The sequence below is a fragment of the Channa argus genome, chromosome 1 (assembly GCF_033026475.1).
Source record: "Channa argus isolate prfri chromosome 1, Channa argus male v1.0, whole genome shotgun sequence".
In the NCBI taxonomy this organism is placed as follows: Eukaryota; Metazoa; Chordata; class Actinopteri; order Anabantiformes; family Channidae; genus Channa; species Channa argus.
Window position 1 is genome coordinate 34,183,952 of NC_090197.1, and position 21,506 is coordinate 34,205,457.

Sequence of the window (21,506 nt, forward strand, 5' to 3'; positions counted from 1 at the left end):
TGAAAATTTGATTTTGTGTCCAACAACAAGCATCTGGCTTGTGGAGGGCTTTTACTTTTCAGGAGGCTGAATTCATTGGCCACCACCATAACTGCACAGTACTAAAATGGGATGTAGAGGTACTTCAGAATTCTAACACGCTCCTTGAAGAGATGTGTAGTTCAGTGCTGTAACATTCATAAACAAATGGCCCAATAACAAGTACTTTTACGGGACTGCACTACCAGTACGTAACATTTACATACTGCATTTTAATAATATTTTAATAATACTTAAGTCATTACCTTTGATTGCTACTGAGAAGCATGCAACACTGTGCCTTCATAATATTGCCCCATTCTCCTTGCTGTGAGAGCAGCAGTGTCAAATATCCAAAATACAGTTGCTCCTTTGAAATGTTTTGAACACAGAACTATTTTTGTGGTCAGCTTCAGAAAGCTGCCTAGTTATCAAAACCCTACACACATTGTACACATATATGCACAAATTATATTGCAATGTTTAGATTCTTATTCAAGAGAAAAGTGTAATGTATGGTTTATGTAATATGCACACGTCTCTATGTTCACAAATAATATGATGAGAAATATAACAATTTCAAGCACAATGGGAGCTCTTTGTTATGAACAAACTGTACAAATTATAATAAATATTTTATACATACTGTACCCTGTCTTCTCCTGTTTCTTTTAGTCACTCTCACAGTGATAAGGGCACTTCTCTAAGAAAGTGTAACTCAGCAGGTGAATTCTCCTGCTGATCTTCTTATGTCAGATAAACCTTGCAGCTTTGTGATTGTTTAAGAGGATTCCTCGTTGACCCCCGCTCACACTGATCCTGCTCAGTGCCACAGATGTGATAATCCTGCAAAATCAACTAATGGACAGAACAACATAGTAGTTTTCTATTATTTACTAGCAAAACAGCTCCTATTTAGGAATGAATTCACCACTGATCAAGATAGAAATTAGAGAGCTGTGCAGGTGAGATATTTCACAGATTTAGAAACTTAACACACAACCCTGGGAACAATCAATTGTTACTGCAGGACAATAAAGAGGACTAGAGGCAGAGAGTTTAGTCGATGAATTTCACCCAAAAAAATCTTTGACTTTGAAATTCAGTAATTCTTCAACTAATCTTCTGGAAGCCATACCCCGAAGCTGTTTGCTTTCCTCATTGTGCACTGTGAATAGTAAGGAGTTGGGATTATTTTCCCACATCATGCTTTCTGGGATTGAAAGACACAAAAATGCACAGATAAGCTTTTCAAAGCAGCTTCTTATTAATTCACAGAACATGGAGTGATGACAAACTATGAAAAATCCTTCCCTACTGGATTATAGTAAATCGTTTATTGTAATCTGAAATGTAAAGGACAGATAGAATACGGGTCCTTTAATGGACAGCACCGATCTGATGACCTTTACTAAAGCTGCAAATACATCTCGATCTATAGCATTGGATCTATAAATTTGTTGAATACAGCAAAAAATGTCCATTATTTTCCAGATTCTCAAACCGACCAAAAATAAACGAAACAGAATTGATTAGCTGACCATATCATATTTCTCTATGCCACAGGCACTGTCTAAAATTAAAAAAAGTAGTAAGAAAATAGTGAGACAAGTTTCTTAATAGTAGTAGTAGTAGAAACACTTTATTTTGACACAATACCAAGTCCATTTTATTTAAATCTCCCTGTATCACACATCACAATGTTGCCTGAAGAAGCTTTACAATCTGAGCAGCACACGATACACAACCCTTTCAGATAAGAATAAAAGTTTTTAAATTTGGACAAAACATAAATGTAAATACTCACTACTGCACAAGGAAGAACCAGTGTCACAAAGAGGATGGCAGACACTGTGGGTTTTGGTCTTTTCGTGTGATTTTTGTTTGGCACATACAAAGTTATGGAATACCACCATACTTGCAAAACAAATTAAGAACTCCTGCAAAGAAGTAATTGTCATCAAGCTTAATATAAGGCTGTTTAAAAACATTTTGAAATGTTGATAACTATTTCAGGTTTTTGAATTGATTGAAATAGGTTTATGAAGGAGAAAGGTAAACCCCTCAAACACACTCTAAAACACAGCTACATGCATGTGTCATAACATCCAGCTACAACACTGAAACCATGAGTGACTCTGCATGGTTAATCGTTTAAAAATGTCAGAGGATTTTTTCAAATTAACCAAACCTTTAGGGTTTTTGTCCAAATCTGACAACTGGTTTTCTAAAAATATATAGCAGCATTTAACAACACATTTATGCAAGTTTTGTTTTTAAATCCTTGCTAAAAATGTGTGTTGGAATAAAGGCTTGTGTGTACTCCCTCTAAATCTTCTAAGCAATACATTTACCAATATAAGTGTTATTCTACTTTACCCACATTACATCTGCGTGAGGAAATGATGACACTGATCAGGTTCCTGCTTCTGTATTCAGTCATCTGTGCCTATTGTCTTTTTCTGAGTGGCTTTTGTGGTGAGATAGAGCAGGAAGGTAAATATGAAATTAACATTTCTTCAGCTTACTGCACCACTAAGCAATACATTATCAGAGTCATATACACAAGACAGATTCCGGGTGCAGCGTAGCTTACTGAGTACAAACACTTGTCACAGCCAAGGCTGCTATTGAATTTACGATTGCATTCATTCTGGTACAGTTTGTATGCACTTAAAAGACAGGAAACCGCCTGCTTGGAAAGCATCGACCGTGATCCTCTAAGTTTTAGCTTACTGACAGATTTTGCCAAGTCCTGCAGGTTGTGGAAAGTTGTTGCCTAGTTGCACAGCAGCCAAGATTGGAGGGGCTCAGTGGAAATGAGCCAGTATCGCCACGGAAACACTGGCTGGTGAGGGCAAGGGACTGGACTCAGCAGGTTATTCTGGTTGTCCGATAGCAGGAATTCTCACTCTGATACAAAGTCAAGGTGACTCATGGTGGGTGAGAAGTCCGCTCAAGTCCAATCTGAGCAAAGCAGTATAGGAAAGCCAGCATAGGTGGAGCAATGGTAGACCAGCCTGAAATGAAAAGCCAATACAATATGGTTTTATTTGAAACAAAGAATATTTCGACTTATTTAACTCAATCACTGCAGGTTCAGTCACGATGACTGCTGGTGAGTGTACTGACGCTTTTTAAAGTCTCCACTATAACAAGGTGAATTCCTTTAAAATAGTTACTGTCTGTTGTTTGGTCAGTTATCTCTGCTTTTCTTTTCTTCTATTTATAGTTGCTTCTTAGAGGTTCGAGCAGGTAGGTAAGGAAAGCTGTCTGCACCTCCTCCCTGCGTGGCTTGGCTCCAGATTATCTCACTAACCTGCACCTGCACCCACAATGCTTTTCAATGGCCTATTCTTTTCTATTCACGTCAAAATCTAATTCAAACACAAACGGGCTGCTTTATGCAAAGCTGTACTGTCAGCTTCCTGTCTCTGGACAAGAAAGGATGCATGGACTAAGGATAGAAAAGCAATATTTAGGTGATAAATATTTTATCATGCCTTTGTCAACAGACAACAACAGACAAGCTTAGTATGCAGAAAATTTGAATAAACCTTTTTTTGTATTTCCCAGTAAATACAAAATGTGGACCCTTTTTATGCACACTTGTTGGAGATGTTATAGATTTCTGACATTTAAATTTTTGTGGTTGTTTTTTTATACTTTTAGACCATAGATGCACCATGAGCAGGTCATCATGCCAAGTTGTCCAGGTGTTTTGTCCGCAGGTATATGCATTTCATTAACACTCTCAGTTTGAGGTAAATTCATCCAACATCTGCTGTTACTCACCCTAAACTAAGACTGAACACAGAACTCAAAACATACAGCACTACTACAATATTAACTTTCAGCTACAGCTGAGAGGTTGTTTTCAGACTTGCCATTTGAGAAATTCTAAAGAAAGTTACTAAATATTAGGCCTGGGCAAAGATAGAGAGCAAAATAAATAAATAACCGATTTCCTTCAGTTACATAAAACTATGGCTCTAATCAACCAGTGCTGCAATTACACCAGTTTCTTTTGCCAGTTGATTACCAGAGTCCTTCAAGTTCAAATCAGGCCACTTGCAGAGCAGCAAATCAAAACTAAAAATAAAGGTTATTAGTGATCAGAGACAGATTGTGCTTCTTAGTAAATTAGAAGCTGACGACGTCTGAGTTTAGCTTTTACACTTACACCGTGATTATAAGAATTACTTGTGTGGGGTTTAGGAAATAATAGAGTAAGTGAGAGTTGTTTTTTTAGATTAGATTAATAGGACAATAAGATAAAATGAAAAATAGAAATTAGAGCTTCAGTAAGTAGACAGTCATTATTCGACTAAAAGTCACTTCTTAAAATATACAAGAAAAACTAGCAAAGTCTTTAAGAATTAAATAAGGTAATTATCTTATATTATTGCCATGTTATGTGTTGAATGATAATTGTGAATAAATAATCCTCAAGACACAGATGTACATTGATAAAGAACAGTATCCACACACTGCTATCACCCCCCCCTCAGTGATGGCAGGTCAAACATTATTTGCAAACTGTAAAATTAGCAATGACCATGTGAAAGGTTGTTTCCAGACTGACTCAACTTACAGACTTATTTGAGTTTGAAACATCACTCATTACTTCAGAAGAAACATGGTAATGAGATAACAGTGTGAAGGCAGTTTTTGTGTTGCGTTTGCCCAATAATGTATCAGCAGGTATGTTACATTTTAAACAACCCCCTGCATCCTTAAGTACTGGGACTAAAGTAGCAGAAAATACTTCGAGCACCCTTAATCAATATGAGTTTAGACAATGTCATTAGAAATTTGAACCAGAGAGGTCAAAGTGCAATTACACCACTGCACCAGTAAGGATCTCAGGCAGGCAGACTTAAAAGGCAGTGATGTCCCTCATGTTAATGAAGCAAACCACAACTCCCCCTTGGAGGTTTAATGTGCAGACACATGCAGAGTATTTCTGTATTCGTGCAAGATCAATTACATTTTATTTTCAATTTTAAAAAGACAAGCACAGAGTGAAAGCAGCAAATTATGAAGTGATTTTTTTTTCATTTTTAAATTACGTACGAGTCACTGACATGTCATTGCTGTTTTTAGCTTTTTGGTGGTCATAAAAGCAAACTGAGATTCTCAGTTTAGTGTGTAGTTCATACACTGAATTATTCAGAGCAGAAATGTTTTTTTTCCAAACACCCTGTTCTTATTTTTAGATTTCTCTTAACCTATTTACGCTACAACTACACTATTATATACACTATTATACACTAGTGTGTGTGTGTGTGTGTGTGTGTGTGTGTGTGTGTGTGTGTGTGTGTGTGTGTGAGAAAAGGGGTCAGAAGTGGTAGAAGTGTAGATATTATGCACCATATCCTGTGAGCCTGTCACAATAAAGCTTAAAGGGTAACTGGAATAGGACTTTTGTGGGACTGCTTAGGCCTAATCTGGAGCCAAAAACTGTACAGTATAGAACTAAAACCATAAGATAATACATGAGACTGAACAGTGACCTAATGACTAATTTACTAGTAAATCGTTAAATACCATTTTACCTGCTTTCATTTTCCAGTGTTCTTATAATGTTGGGATGTTACAAGTTGCTACTTTTAAACTGACACAAATCATCAGTAGACCATGTGTAATGTGAAAAGAATGGTTTTTGGTGACAAACCTACAAAGAATTTTTACCCCCCTGTTCATCATCAGCACCAGCAGCAGCATCATCAGATCATTGTTTTCTCTTTCACAGCCCACAACTTTTCTGTTTTGGGTTAGTCTCACGACTCTTATCAGCCATCTTACCAGCAGCAGACAGTGACTTTCAACAATAAATCTGAGCTGAACACAAATAATTACACTACCAGCAGATGCTAATTGATGAACATAATTGAGCATTTGAGAGCTGCAACATCTAAAAATGTGGTTGAAAGGCATGAATGCCAGCTTCAAATGCATGCAATTGTTGCTCCTTGTCACCTGTGATTGTTACAACTGTTTCCTATCAAATAATGCTGGTACCAACTATCAATATTGTGTTTATGGCTTCTTTTGGTGCCCTCAAGTGGCTAAAAAAATCAATTAATCCTGCTTTAAAAGCAGTAAACTAAGCATTTTTAAGTTAGCATCAATTAACAGTTTTTTTAAATAAATTATACAATGCTGATGTATCAACACAGAGCTGAGCCCTTGGCACTGACTCTGTGCCCAACCCTGCAGCAAGTTCAGCTCAGAATGCTTATCGCGTGTAGACAAGCTTTATAAGGGCCATCTTGCTGTAGGTACATGACCTGTTATAACCATTGTCAGCATCTACAGGCAATACTGCTGAACATACAGAGCCACTAAACACTAACCATCTTAATCATTGTACAGGTCTATCTTTCATTTATGCGTAGTTTCACTTGAGCTGACCTCCAAACCTGTTGCTTGATGCCATTTTCAGTCAGAATGGGAAGGGGATCTGTAATAATCTAAAATTCAACAAAATTAAAAGAACACATGATTGATGCTCCTCATTGGAAACAAATGCAGCCTAAACAAACAATCCTGAAAAAAGAAAAAAATAGAACATACAAAACCTATTGAGGGTATGTGTCGTGGGAGACAATTTACCTTGAATGAAAACCCGCTTCCAGAAGATTCTGCCAACATGGTTCCCTCCAAGGAACACTAGATTAGAGAGGATGAGCATGGCAGTGGAGAAGGAAGAGAGAAGGGCAATGCTGCGTCTTTTCATTGCCCCAGAGAATTTCTGCTCCTGGGATATCAGTAAATAAAGTAGAGGGGAACCAAATGAGATTTACATCATAAATCAAAGAAACAAAGCTTCAAGCACTAATGAACTATATGACCATAAACTAGGAGGATTACACAGTATGCCATCAGACTTTATTACTGTTTTTGAGAACATGAGCCTTTTTCCAGAGGCCGACAAAGCAAGAACAGCCTGAACGTCTCTACTGTGGATGTATTGGAAACAAACTATCTATTACCTGTCAATTAGATGTGACAAGACCCAACCAGTTTACCTCCAACCTGTACCTTTTTCTTATTAAGTTGGATTATATTGTATTACCCCTTTATTTTTGGTTAAAGCAAACATTTCATCAGGTCCACACATCTAATTGAAGATCCAATATACAGATTAACAAAGGAGTTAAGAATATCTACAATGTTAATCTCTTTGGACCTAATGTTTTTGCACATCAGAGGCAAATGTGCTGACAAACTTACAACAATGGAGTTAATAAAGGACGATGTAAGGAGAGACTTCAGTCCATTTTCCACCAGAACACCAGCCCAGTTCATCAAGGCCCAGTACTGTAAGTAGTCATGTCCACCATGCCAGAGGCAGACGAATCCAAAAGCAAGGCCAGTGGATATGATTTTACAAAGCAGACCACGCCGTGAGCCTCCCAACGGTACGTAGATGTACCTAAAACACAAGTGCATATTAAGGAAAATTAAGTATTTAAATGCTATTAGACATTGGTTTAAAGATCAGGCCAAACCTAGCTTCTTTTTGGTAAGATAAATCTGATTTCCAATCATTTCGGACTTGTTAAAGTAAACTCCCATATTATTCATAAGCAGATTTATTAAAGAGCAGATATTATTTCATTCACTCCAAGTCATGCACGTCATTTTGTAATGGTTTAAAAGAGATTACACTGTAAGCGGTATAAAAATAGCAGCCGTATGCTTATGAAAGACACCAATTGATGCGAATGAATGAATGATTTATACCACCGATCAATAAATTAATGTGGCACATACCAGAGAATAATGGACTCAGATACTGTGCTCATCTCTCCCCAAGGTACGGAGAGGCTCGACGTGCCGCATCACTCCAACACGCTTAGAAACAAACATCAAATTCTGTCTAATGTTGCTGAGCTGGGAACTAATTATCTCAACCAGCCTGTGGTTAATCAATGTTTCTGAAAGATGAGCCAGCATTTTCTAAGCCATAAATAGCATAGCCAGCTTAGACATTTTGGAGGATGAAAGTAAGTGCAAAAACAGATGGAGCGGCTTCAGAGTGTTAGAGCCAGACCCAACTGAATATGTAAACATATTGAGTATCCATCGTTTTAAATTATTCAGATTTATATTGATTCCAAACAGATGTTAATTAAAATGCCATCACTTTGTGATAAACATGAATAACTGAATAATCAATGTGTTACTGCACGTAACACCTGATCACTGCAAGCAGATGGTGCACACAAAATACATAAAGGCTTTACCGAATATAAGAACTGGACAGTCTAGCGACTATTATTGTTGGTTTCTGAGACCTACAAAGTACTTTATCTTTCCTGTTTAAGTGCAATGAGAACCATTTTTTAACGCTGACCCCCCACCTAACCCAATCCACGCCCCCATGTATTTATTTACAGTGAATATTCAAATGAACCTCATCAAATGTATTGTGCCTACAATACCTCCATCAAACACACAGTAAGAGCTCTTTGGTTGACCGATGACTGTACGTGGGTGAGGAACAGAGAACCTGAGCACCACTGTGGCATACAGGCAAGTAAAGCGTAATGGAATGGCAGAGAATGTGCCACTTAGCTGCCAGGGAGACGGGGTGTCAGTGAGTCATGTGGAGCACATCATTTAACACCTATGCACTCATCTAGTGCTCTTCAGACAATTTCAACTGAGTTTCAGAACTGCATTAAAACCTCTTTTAAAAGCACTTTTGTGTCATGGGTGTCATTTTGCATCTGCGGTAGGATAATTGCAAGTGATGCCATTAAGCAGGAGAAAACAATTTTCAATGAACATGGTTTAAAATGGAAACTTGCATTTGCAATTTAAATTCTGGGCTCCTTAGTAATACAATTTGAGCCTGATAGGCCACGTTTTATTCTAGCCTCCCCTTTAACACCTGAAAACCAGATGTGCATGTACACCATCATACATGTCATACTGCAGAAGAGGAAAAAAATAGTCAACACAAAACACCACCAAACATTAGCAAACACCAACCAAGACATGTAAACATTTTTACAGAACATCAGAGTGTGTATTGTGACACATCTGCATCTGTAATGCTGCCTTAATGTAGCAACCCATTTCTGCTACGTGGACCATAAACTCCCAACAGCCTGCATTCAGCCAAGTGTGCATCATTAAAAACAGACAAACTAATAATGTGCGTTGTCCAAAGTACAAGTGAGCAAACACATAATGCTCCCATTACGTATGCACATATTAAACAAGTATGCATTTCTCCAGGGTGCAGGAAAAGCAGCACAACAGAAGAACTATTCACCAACAACATGCAACATCATAATCATGAGAAAGCCTGAATGCAAATGTTGCATCCTTGTCTATTATGATGACACACAGGCAGGCAGCTGGAGAATGACACCTTTTATTTAAGGATATTCATCTGGCAAGTTCAATGCCCAGCAGGAAACATTAACACACGATAAAGCACAATTTAACACATTATTCAAAATATAAGGCATGGAAAACTATAGTATGTATGAAAAAACTTGATATTAAAAGTCTAACATTCCAGTATGCAAGCTCTTATTTGATTTAGAAGATTCTTCACATTTTTATGAATATTAAAATCCGAATTACACTGTCTATGCTCATGAAGTGCCTCTTACCTGATGAGCCATCGATACAGACCTTCGTCAAAGTGCCTGAGAGTGGAAAAAGAAAATTTATATTTGAGTTGCAAATTTACATAAGACTGAGAAAGAAACACCTGAGTACTGGGCTTCATACAAACTGAGGCATGTGCAGAATGTACAATCAATGTGTCTTTGTCATTAAGAAGATTGGAAAAAGTATTTTATCTCGCTGCGTCTATTAACTGTAGCTGTTTTGTTACTGATCTCAGTTGACAGCTTTATGCATTCCATCAGTGTTGTCAACATTTGCCAGCTCAGCACACACACACACACACACACACACACACACAAACAGGATTAAAGTGCATCAATGTCAGCACATTGTTCGATTGAGTCTACAGCCAGTGCAGTTTTACTGCTACACCCAACATGCAGCCTTTCATCTCAACTTTATGTTTTTTACATTAAGAGAGTGCTCATGAAATTTAGGAACACAGTGATACTGCTGTGACAAGATGACAGAGATAACTCTTGGTGATGTGTAACCTGAACTGAATCTGAAAATTAAAGCAACTTTTCTGTTTTGTGCTACTATACTAAATTGTGCAATATACTGTAATTTAAAAGGAAATTGTCTGCTTTCCTGTAAAACAGATGCACAACTCTAATTAGCTTTTTACTTAACATTTGGTGTAGATGTGTTTTGTTTGATGATTTACTTTATTGTCTAAGGAGTGCTGCTACAAACTTAAGTGTATTTAAAGAAAAAATAAACATTTGGCATCCAAATGCAGAATTCCTCCCAGTGAACAAACTATTTTAGCTTCAGTCTAAAGTAATTATATAATGTCCCTGGTGCGGAGGTGACCTATTGTTCCGATTGCCTGTAATGGTAGAAGATTAGACAATTTACTGTGCCCAATATGAATCAGACTACTAAAAGCACAGTGAGCCCTTAAAGAAGCTGAGAGGAAATTGACCTTATCCTCAATGACATCATGCTAGATTGTCCAGCCCCTGAAGTGTTAAGTAATGCTGTAACACCAAAACAACACTGTATTTATTTTAGTGGTTTTAACTGGACTTGGTTCAACTGTGTGATCTTACCTCCACATCCCTATGAAACTGTACATGATGCTCACACAACGAGGAAGCTTTGGGGGAACTAGTTTATCCAAAGTAGCCAGCATGGAAGGAACACCAAAGAGAACCAGATACTTTACATGGAAAAACTGAACGAGGGCCAGGGCCAGACCACCTGTGCCGGGGCGAAAAGAGGTGCTCAAATTGACATTTTTTATTTTAATAATGATAAAAAGTGGTGTATATTCTGAAGGTATATCTTGACAAATCTTCAGTGTTATTAAAAACCTTATATAATGAAAATGGGAGAAATCCAGAAATGGAAACAGATAAATTGTTAAAACTTGTTAGAACTTGGCAAACATAATTTACTAACGAGAATAAAGAGATACTAAGAGAAATGTAGAAAAAAGATAAATGTTTATCTTTCAATCAGTTTATGTCTATACTGTAGATGGGGCAGTCTGGGCAGAATGGTGAGTAAGTAAATGAGTGTGTATATTAATATATAGTTAGTGTAAATTAAGTATATTATATATATATATATATAAAATATATAGGAGTTGTTACAGGGTCCTGGTAATTTCTATTTACCTGATATTTAGCTTGTTTAATGCAACAGAAAATAAATCAATGGGCCAAATACTTTACAAACAAAATCACATGAGAAATCAGCATATCTAATAGAGTTTCAACCTAATTAATCCTGCAGAGGTATGTTTTACAAACAGTATAAAGACGTACCTAAAGCCCAAGGGGGAAGAATTTCTAAATAAGTCTCATTAGACTGGATGGAATGCATGTACATGACATGGATCATGTATTCTGCTATGGACCACCATAGGATGATCCGTCCTGATCGGAGCACCAAGTAAATAAAAGCAGATTCGTCCCTGTCACTCCCCTCAGCAGGCCTCTGCATCTGCAAGTGTAGAAAGGGAGCATGTCTTTAATGGGTTGCTGGTTAAATCCTCACTACCAAACGAAAAAACACCCAAGCTGTGAGAAAAGACAAATATACAGGTTATGAAATTAAGCCAGGTATGCAGACCAAGTAAACAACTACTTTTTAAAAGTGTGACCTGAGAGCACCTCTACCTGTACCTTTGCAATTTTAGACCAAATTGCAGTATACTTCAGGAACACCCTTTTTTGGTTCTCTTACCTTTTCAACATAGTCTCTGTATGTAATAATTGGTCCATTGTAGAAAAAAGGATGATAGAAGGTGTATGAAAACAACCAGCAGAGCTGCACAACTCCACCACAGTCTAGAGGGCACCAGCAGTGCTCCAGGCTGAAGCTGATGAAGCGCAGACCACAGACAGCAATGCTGAAGAGTAACAGATAGTACTCCTCCTCAGCTTTATACCAGCCTCTCTGTGTAATACAGTGGGAAGCCAATTATTTTTAACAAATTCTTAGGAAAACCTTATTCTAATAGTAGTTTGACACTAAACTTAAATATGCTTTTTGACATCACTCTTTATTTAGAATATAACAGATCAAAAGAAAAACATTAGCAGATTATAGCATAATAACAAAATCTGTCGACACTCCACTTCAGCGTACTGATAAACAAAAACGCTTAGGATAACTTAGATGACATCTGCTTGACAGCATTCAGAATTTAATTGCCTTTTCAAGTGGAGATTTTCAGTCACCTAGATCATGGCATTTCCAAAAGTAGACATTTTGGAGCAGGGGAGTCAACTGTATGCTTGTGTGGGGGTGGGCACAGGAGGAAAGAGGCAAATTTCTTAGAAGCAAGCACACATCTGTCTATTTCTAACCATTATGATTGGAGTGTAGATGGCTGGCTGAGACCATGCTTCACATGTCAGACGAGGGGGTTTTTAGATCACAGGTTTATAACAAGAAGGTGTTGGTGCACTACAAGTAGTCAAATACTAAAAGCCAATGTAAAAATTAATGACAGAAGATTAATTCAAATATTTTTGTTTTTCAGCCTAATGTATTCATCACTGTGTTGCATTAAAGAGAAGACAGATTAGTCAAATCACAAAATGCTCTAGTTTTTTTCTTTATTTTTTACAGAACTCAATGGTTGACTCAGAGGGTTGCCTGTGAGCATGTGTCCTTCTGTCTCTTACTAGTAGTTGTTACTAAATGCTGGTAAGACATATTCCAGTCTTCCAATCCTTTAACACTTGAGATAAACTGTCTGATACTTATGCTTCTAATTAATTCATACTCAACTTTTATCTTGAGGTATAAACACAGAATAATTAAACTAAGGGGCCAAATGACTATGCATCCCATTAGTATATTGCGCCCTCTTGTGTGCTTCGTGTTTTTTAGAGTATTTTACCTTTACAATTTTTACCTTTACAATTTAAAGCAAATTTAGATGTCAATAGCAATCACTTTTTAAATGTGTCCTTTAATTACTTTGAAACACTTTTTCTCACTTAACACTTATTGTCTGGTTAATACTTTTAATTAATGAGAAAACTGGGAACAAGTATAATCCATGTGATATTACCCACCAGGATCACTTGAAGTGGTTCGATGTGAAGTGTGGACAGCAGCAGCAAGCTACATGCCCATGAGAGAGCAGGCTTTCGCAGATGGGCGACTGAAAAGGTGATGCTCAGATGTACCAGCAGCACACACACACCTTGAATTCCCAACACACTGCTGGCTGCTAAGAGGCCATATACTGTGAGTGCAGGTACCTTAAGCTGTTGAAAACAAAAAACAACAACAAAAATCCACTAGATTAAAACATCACCCACCTGATATATATTCAACTGTTATGTATTAGCTACTCCCTACCTGGGGGTAAAAGATACTGGTCAATCTCGATATTGCACCATGACCAATCAGGGTCCACAATAAAGACTTTTTAGCCCATTCAGTCCAGAAACTCCACTCAAAGTCCGATAAGTCCTGACAAAAAATAATAACTTCACCATGAAATTTTAAAATACAGCTGAGGCCTGTTAAAAGCCTATAACCCTAACCCTCTGAAGGTCTTATTTTTTATGTATGAATAAACAAAGTATTAACATTTTAAAATGAAATGAAATAAAATGGTTTTGAAAAATGTTTCCAGCCATTTAATTTCTGTGACATAAAATAACTTAAATTAGCACTGTACACCATAGACAAATATGCTTTCATGAAATGAAATAAACAATAACATAAAACACCGATTCATACTGAGCTTTTAAATTGCAACTTCAACACTGAACTTACCCTTTTAAAACCCTTAAGAAGGCCCTTTTCCAACTGGAATTCTCTCTCTAATCCCGCCTCATGATCTAAGATTTAAAACAGAAACTGAAAATAACGGTTTCTTCTCACTTCACTGACTCAATATACTGTACCTGTCCATCTAGCTCACCTTTCGAGAATCTGTACAAATGGTAGAAAGAGTACAGATGAGAACCAAAGGACAGCAACCAATATGCAAGAAGCTCTGTCCATGGCAGGGGTGCCAGCTGGGCCTTTAATTTGGATGTCATCAGGCAAAATTATTAGGTGCTACAGTGCACCTAAAACAGAGTGATTGAGAAACACATACACAATCAAATACTTTCATCTACAAGCAGTAGTTGTATTTTAGTTGCTTAAAATTAGTTTTTGTACTTTGTATTTTAAACATTTAAAATATATATTCATTAAAACCACTGGTAGTAATAATTTCATGCGATCACTACGAACAATAGAAAAAAGTGTAATATTGAAGTCAAATTAATTCTGTTTGATTTTAGTTTAATTCAACTTTATATATAGCAACGAGAGAAATGATATCAAGGCCCTTTACCTAAAAAGTCAAGGCTTTACATTTACTGATGAGATGTTTGGGCTGGTTAAGAAAGAGAACGTTTGTTAATACGTTTCTCATAATAAAACACATTTACATACAGAAATCAAAATGTATGAAAACCTAATGTTTTCAATGAATTGTAAATGACTTCTTTGGTAATTTCTCAAAATGTAATTTATATTATTGTATTATGTACAACGTAGTCGTTCGTATTGATTTATTGAGAGTATATAACGTTTTAAACATAAATTGTTCTTTTCTTGGCAAATAACATTTTATTTGAAACACAGACACTCCCTGATATTTAACACTACAATGCATTTACGCCATACTAACTAAAGTTATAGCCCATCCGTTAATCGCTACAGTCAAAAAAAAATGATTGCTATCGTTGCTAGGTAACCTGCGTCCGGAGATTGCCGACGATGACGTAGCTCGACCATATACCAAACAGGCGAAACCAAAGTAGGCCACGTTAGCTACCGTCTCTGTGGCCAAGCTGCCAACGATACTTTTGGCATTTAAGATTGAGAAGAGACAATTTAAAACTAAGTCGGCGCGTGTGTACGAGAGCTAATTTGACTATTTCTTTATTGTCACATTGCTAGGTTTCGGTGAGCTCTCCTCTTCGAATGGCACTTAGCTAACGTTAGCTACACTGGCTAACCATTTCACCGACTTTCAGTATTACCTAATACAGCTCTCATGTCCATTGCGTTGCTGTATGTTGCAGACCGCACTGTGTCATAAGGCTTAGTACACCTTCTTTCTCTCTCATGCATCCATGACTGTGCTTTGGTATCCAGCATTCAAAGAGTACGGAACTCTTCTTCGTTTTACTCGGTGCAATAATATGACCATCAAACAACTTTTTAAGAGCACGATCGCCCCCAACCGAGCTGGAGGGGCTCCTCCTCAGCTTATGTCTGGAACACCCCAAGACAGCCCTCGATTACTTGGAACCCCTGCTGTCTCTGGGATGTAAAAAGTAAGTGTATTTATTCAAGTTCTGACATAAAATACTTGTTTTTTTAACGTACTACTACAGTCATAGTTACTTTAGTAAGACATTTGATGAACTATCCAACAGTAGACCTATAAAAAATATACAAATTAGCTCCACATTAAACATCTTAAAGCTTACTAGCACAGTAATGGGTCAGTTATAATAGTTCAGTCATTTAACCAAATGAGTTATTTTGTTTTTGATACTCTTAAGTACATTTTCATACTAATTTCTAAACAAAACATTCGATGTATCTTTTACTGTGTTGACTTTTGGTGAGTCAATAAAATTGAATATGAGTTATCAAAGCCACTTATGTGATTTAACCAGTGCATTATCAAGCCACGTGATTACAGATATCTGCTGAACCAGTACTAAGTAGCTTTGAACTTTGAGGCTCTTATTTCCACTGTTATTCATTGTAAAGTGCAAAATTTCTTTCAGGTACGTCAGTAACAATTTATCTTTTCATGTCCAGAAATGATGGATCAAATTTGCACTATACTGTAATTATTGTACACATTAAACACAGAAAATGGCTAAGGATTTTCACAAACACACAACATATTTCCACTTGGCATTTTAATCACTCTACAAGAAGACTGAAAAAGTTTGACAGTTTTAAAGGCCTATTGTAGAGAAAGTACATTGTTACAGTGGGTTAATGTATCAGCAAGTGATTCTGTGCATGCATACAAAATGGCATGGGGAGATAACGAATATGCACAAGACAGCGTGCACAGCAGTAACATAGGATAGACCTATCCTTCTTATGCGAGTCATTATTTCTTCTGCAACTTCACCAAGAATAACTTTTCTAGCAAATTAAAGGACTGTCTAAACCCATCTTTTGGACTTTACTATTAAACAATAAATATTTCATCTTCACATAACATCTACAACTTGTTTCTTTGCCTCACAACCAAATTCAGAGCAAGTTATGAACATGACCACATTTCAGGTGCACTTTCAGTTATCCACACTGCGAGATTTCCATGTAATAGTTAATTCTAAGCTCATCTAGTGTCTGTGTGTGTGTGTGTGTGTGTGTGTGTGTGTGTGCGCGCATACACCCTATCATTTATGCATGCATATATGTTTGCATGTGTGCTTGTGCATTATGAGTGTAATCACAGTATATTTTTCACAGCTCGTCGGTCTCTCCATCGAAGGGCACAGCATCATTCTCCATATGAATGCTGCTGGGTTCACTACTGCCTACCCAGCCAATAGGAGTGCGATTGAAGGAAGGCCTACAGCCAATGTCATGTTGGTACACCACTGCGGGTTCAGGCTCCTGTTTGGTCGCCTCAGCATCTGGTAGCTGGAATTTAAGGAACTGGTTGGCCTTCTCGAAGCCTCCATAGGGTATGGCAGTCCTACCAAAGCAAGGTGAGAGCATTTTAAAGCTCCTGGTTTTCATAAAAGCTTCTACAATGTTAGACTTTGAGGGAGGTACCTGTTGAAACATTTGTACATTGGAAGTTCCTTTCTCTCAGTGGGACCAAGCATTAAAGGTTTCAGAGTGGCAATCAGACTCTCATCACCCTTCATAGCCTTCTCCCATGGTGACACATACGTTTTTACAAGAATCAGCTTCTTAGATGCAGCATCTTTTCCACCTCCTGTGAGCGAGAACATTTGATGTTATTTTTTGGAATCATTTATATAAAAAAAATGTTCAATGTGAGCTTTGGGAGTGGTTATAGATTTTGTTTCCTCTACACTGAGCCAGGCAAGCTGTTTCTAAGTCTAAGCAAAGCTAAGCTTAGACTTAATGACAGTACTGAGCAGACATGAGAACTGTATCTATCTTCTATTCTAAACTCTTGGCAAGAATGTAAACAAGTGGTATTTTAAAAATGTGGAACTCTTTGTTTAATATGGTATTTTACTGTAGGGACATGTCTAGAGTAATTGCTTTACTGTAGTCTTAATTGGGGAAATGTGAGTCAGCACTGCTAGATTAGCAGCAACAACTTAGATATAAATAAGGTCAAATGTATTTTTTTCTGCTGTTAATCCTTATTACATGACATCAGCACACAATAAAGGCAATGATAAAGTTTATGATTACCTTTTGCTTTTCATATATTGAGAGAGAGAGAGGGGTGGTTGGTGTTACAAAATGCTACTTGTAGGTCCATCTCTTTGTTTTACTTATTTTTCTTTCATTCATTACAAATTATAATATTATGTCTCTGTTTTGAAGTCTGACAAAATCAAATCTGTACAACTCAAAAGTTATTTACTTTTTTACAGTGCATTTAAATGTAAGAGGCATAAAGGCCATAAAAAAGAATGCTACTACAAATTTACAAAAAATGGATACTAACCTTTTAGTGCAGACAACTCACTAGCGCCTTCTCCCTTTCCACCTTTTCCTTGTTCACCACCACCCATTCCTCCTGCACCTCCTGCACCTCCTGCTGCTCCTGCTCCCACTCCCACACCTTTGCTTCCAGGCTTTGGAGGAGGCACGGGGGCCCCTCCACCAATGTGTACTCCATACTGCTGCGATCCAGCCTGTTTGCTAACAAAATGCCCACCAACATTTATCATCTGGCTTCCCATCTGACCTCCCAGTGAGGGAACAAACTTCTGGAGGTTGTCCTGTAATAAATACCATCATTATAAGTAACTATATTCTAAACAGCACATTCTTTTATATGTACCAATTAACCATGTTTTCTTTTCTTGAAGTTACACCTAACAGGCATTACTGTACATGCCTATTGTGGATTTGAGTTCTTATCATAAATTAAATACCTACAGTCTAGCTGGTTTGATGGTTCGGTAATGATGAAAAATTACAGCATTGGTCCATGTACGTTAAAATTAAAATATCTATTCCATAAGTGGCTACATTTGTCCATAGAATTTAGAGATGCGTCAAAGTTTCTCTGGGAAGTTTCTGGAAATATTGTTAACTTTGTTTTGTTGCGTTTTGAAAAATTAATACAATTGAAATTAACTGATTGAATTTTGTTTTCTGCAACTATGCTCTCACCATCGACTCACTGCTGAAAACGTCAGGGTTGTTCTCATAGATGAACTTCTCCACTCTCTGCTTCCTCAACTTGAACATTTTGGAACCTCGGTTCTTCAGCAGGGAAAGTTCTTCCAACATGATGTCTTTGGGAGTCCTGATTTTTGTTCCCAGGTCGAACTCAGATGCCTCTGGCTCTGACTCATACTCTAGGTAAGGGACATCCACAAACATTTAGAAATGCCTTAATGTGAAAGCAAAATGGTAGTAAGAAGTCCAGAGGTTTTAAAGACTTTACATGCAATTAAGTTACTTTTTTTGCTGATTCTGCGATAGTGATGGGTTGTTACACCGACATAATCATAATCACAAGCTTAAAATTCCCTAATGTTTAAATGTTTTTTGCCATATCTCAATCTAACTAAAGCTTTGCACTTAATAACACAACTTCATTTTACACACCATTGCTTTTCATTGTTAACAAAGTATGGTTTCCTGCTGTAATAAAATACATGAATTCTTTTACCTAAAATGTGAACCAAAAGCGTTATATATTTAGAGTTATGTTGAATGATGAATATGTGTTATTTTATGCATTTATTGCAAAACTGCAAACATCACCCCACTTTCCTGTAGGACTTGTATCTTACTTATCCATCCTACACAATCAAAGAGCTGTACTGAATATGTGGATATTTGGTTTCATATGCATGTCATTTCATGTCTTACCATCCTGAGCGATATGTGATAGGTCAGTTATGATCTTGGAGGGCTTTTTCCGCTTGTTTAGGGGGGCAGGTGTTCCAAGAGGCATGACTAGGAGGGTAAGGAAAGAACAAGGTATTAGCAATAAAATGGAATTAAATTTTAATCTATAAATTAAAAATAAATGTAAATGTTTCTCTTTCAAAATATTTGGTAAAAAGTAAAACTAGAAGCAAAAAACAACTCAAATGCTTGTAACATTGCAACAAAAAAGTCATTCATTAATCAAATTAAATTAATCAAATAAATATTACAGATATTACAATAATATCTAAATCTCCATAGCCATGGGTGAATGCCTTAGTTGCTTTACACAATTAAAATATGCATTAACAGATGGCTTTGCAATCATCTTTAACAGTTGCATTAACTCCTCAACATGACTGTTCACTGTCTATACTTACAAACATAAACAACTGCTAAACATGTACCCACTGGACCTGAATATATCAGACAGACAGACAGAATGTGCCCTCCTCATTTTTCAAGTTCAAGGGGAATGTCAGTGCCCTCAGATTCCCCACATTCCTCAGTGAAACAGACCACTACCCCAAAGGAAACATATACAGTAGCTTAATGTGTGTGTCAGTTTTGGCTGGGGACACAAGATCTGTATACAGGCTGCATCAACATAAACAGAAGCATGCTTTGGCTTAAGCAGAATTTGGTGATCAGTGCTTTCTGATGCTGTTCTGCAGCAGTAAAAATGAAAAACTCAGGATCATAAAATAGAACATTGGAACTTGTAGGTGGAGGAAGTGGGAGTAATACTTTTTACTTGTCTCTGTTTCTCTGTCACATATGTTTCCTCCCAGTTCCCTGGTATGTGTCTGGTTCATATATTATCTTTTGTGTTTTTGATAAGTGCTGTTTTTTGCCTTTTCACACGCTTAGCAGACCTTACAAAAGTAAAGTACTTTCTTGAAGGCACAGTAAAGTGGCAAAACATCACATCACATCTACTGGTTGTAACTCAACCCACTGCAGCTATTTTTAAAAGCCATTTTCAGCCAAGACATTTTAGCCACATGTAATGTCGTCATTCAACTATCAAATGCGTTTCACACAACCCTTAAGGGCACAACACACATCTCCCCAAAAACTTTTAAGTGTTTCTTTGAACGTCTTTGAAAACATGAGTGATAAATGGAGTAGTTGTGGATGTTCAAGAGAATGGGCACCATCCTAATTCTGTTAAATGATGACAACCTTACGGACCTTGTGCACACAGATTTACAGCCCCTCCCCCCGATTTGGTAACACCATATAAAATCTCTGCAACGCCCACAGAGAGGGATGGTCAGCAAATTCACCCATTCCTTTGGTCATTTTAAGACTTGCACAGAAAATCTAAAAGCAGCAAAGTAATTCCCGGTATTCTGCTTTAGGTGTTAGCAGAATTATTGGACATTTTCATCATGAACAGTGTAATGATCTTTTTGACTGAGTTTCTAAAGTCTTATTTATTGATTTATTTTCCCCAAAATCACTTGCACAACCCACAGAGATTATGATTCTGAACACTGTTGCACACCTTTATTCCCTCTTCCTATTTTTGTAAAGGGCATAACTGAAATTTAAGACATTGGTTGATAAGTAGAACAAAGCACACCTATGGGATACAGATCAACTTACCGGGTTTTTGTTATTATCCTGGGAGGAGACAGACCTATAAATACCAAACAGCGAAGACAAGATCCAGGGCTGGTGATCTTGATCACAGGTTTACAAATCCCTCAGTGCCTCTGACCCTACGTATGGTTGGACCCAGGTCCCGGGCAGTGCAAAACCCACCCTACACTGAGATGGTAGATCTTCCAGAGGGTTGGGGGTATGGGTGGCAGCAGTGTTAGTGTCAGGATGGGAGGAGGAGGAGGAGGTTGAGGTTAGCTGTATGAATAGAGATTGGGGTCCTCGAGGCGGGGGGGAGAAGTCTCTGTTGGCTAGCTAAAAGTGCTGATGGTGATATTAAGGGAACAAAATCATTCTCACAGATGGCTGAGAAGCCTATATTTAGTAGCAAAGAACGAGAGGAACAGAACTCAGCCATCTGATAACCTCGGAGGACTCTGGAGTGTGTTTGGGGTACACAGAGAGACTGGTTCAAAGGGAGAGTAGATTATGAATAAATCACTTATTCATAATGTACTGTCACTTTGTCCTGACATCAGATTGTCACATTTTCACTTTCACTGATGCATCATGTGACTCTGCATGATTCACATGTTGAGAAGTGTCAGACCCTC

At 37.4% G+C, this 21,506-nt stretch overlaps 2 protein-coding genes across 4 annotated transcripts; both read right to left on the reverse strand.

Annotated features, from left to right (window-relative positions):
- Positions 1-1,630: 1,630 nt before the first annotated feature.
- hhat (hedgehog acyltransferase) lies at positions 1,631-15,330 on the reverse strand. 3 transcript variants are annotated; one of them, XM_067514586.1, is made up of 13 exons: positions 15,192-15,330; positions 14,075-14,225; positions 13,927-13,991; positions 13,504-13,617; positions 13,215-13,409; positions 11,872-12,084; positions 11,451-11,628; positions 10,731-10,881; positions 9,657-9,692; positions 7,258-7,459; positions 6,637-6,781; positions 6,436-6,494; positions 1,631-3,038 (listed from the first exon to the last, which is right to left on the reverse strand). In XM_067514586.1, exons 2-12 carry the CDS (start codon positions 14,193-14,195, stop codon positions 6,463-6,465), a joined length of 1,452 nt encoding a protein of 483 aa, XP_067370687.1. In that variant the 5' UTR covers positions 14,196-14,225; positions 15,192-15,330; the 3' UTR covers positions 1,631-3,038; positions 6,436-6,462. The 3 variants fall into 3 exon arrangements, with proteins under 3 accessions (XP_067370687.1, XP_067370676.1, XP_067370694.1); XM_067514575.1 differs by lacking the exon at positions 6,436-6,494 and having other exon boundaries at positions 1,633-3,038; XM_067514593.1 differs by lacking the exons at positions 6,436-6,494; positions 11,872-12,084 and having other exon boundaries at positions 1,633-3,038.
- A 741-nt stretch (positions 15,331-16,071) lies between these two features.
- On the reverse strand, positions 16,072-21,128 carry myoz1a (myozenin 1a). The gene is made up of 6 exons (XM_067514627.1): positions 20,896-21,128; positions 19,225-19,311; positions 18,517-18,704; positions 17,843-18,119; positions 16,966-17,131; positions 16,072-16,885 (listed from the first exon to the last, which is right to left on the reverse strand). The coding sequence occupies exons 2-6, from the start codon at positions 19,307-19,309 to the stop codon at positions 16,651-16,653; spliced, it is 951 nt and encodes a 316-aa protein (XP_067370728.1). The 5' UTR covers positions 19,310-19,311; positions 20,896-21,128; the 3' UTR covers positions 16,072-16,650.
- Between the last annotated feature and the right edge of the window lie 378 nt (positions 21,129-21,506).

Bases quoted from the DNA above. Each gene is read 5' to 3' on its own strand.
- hhat (XM_067514575.1), bottom strand. From the start codon at position 14,195: ATGACATCCAAATTAAAGGCCCAGCTGGCACCCCTGCCATGGACAGAG. The intron at 13,618-13,926 runs GTAAGTTCAGTG...ATTTTTTGTCAG, and splicing joins TTCTTAAGGGTTTTAAAAGG to GACTTATCGGACTTTGAGTG. The intron at 12,085-13,214 runs GTGGGTAATATC...TGTATTACACAG, and splicing joins AACCACTTCAAGTGATCCTG to AGAGGCTGGTATAAAGCTGA.
- myoz1a (XM_067514627.1), bottom strand. From the start codon at position 19,309: ATGCCTCTTGGAACACCTGCCCCCCTAAACAAGCGGAAAAAGCCCTCC. The intron at 17,132-17,842 runs GTTAGTATCCAT...TCTCGCTCACAG, and splicing joins TGAGTTGTCTGCACTAAAAG to GAGGTGGAAAAGATGCTGCA. The intron at 16,886-16,965 runs GTACCTCCCTCA...TTGCTTTGGTAG, and splicing joins ATGTACAAATGTTTCAACAG to GACTGCCATACCCTATGGAG.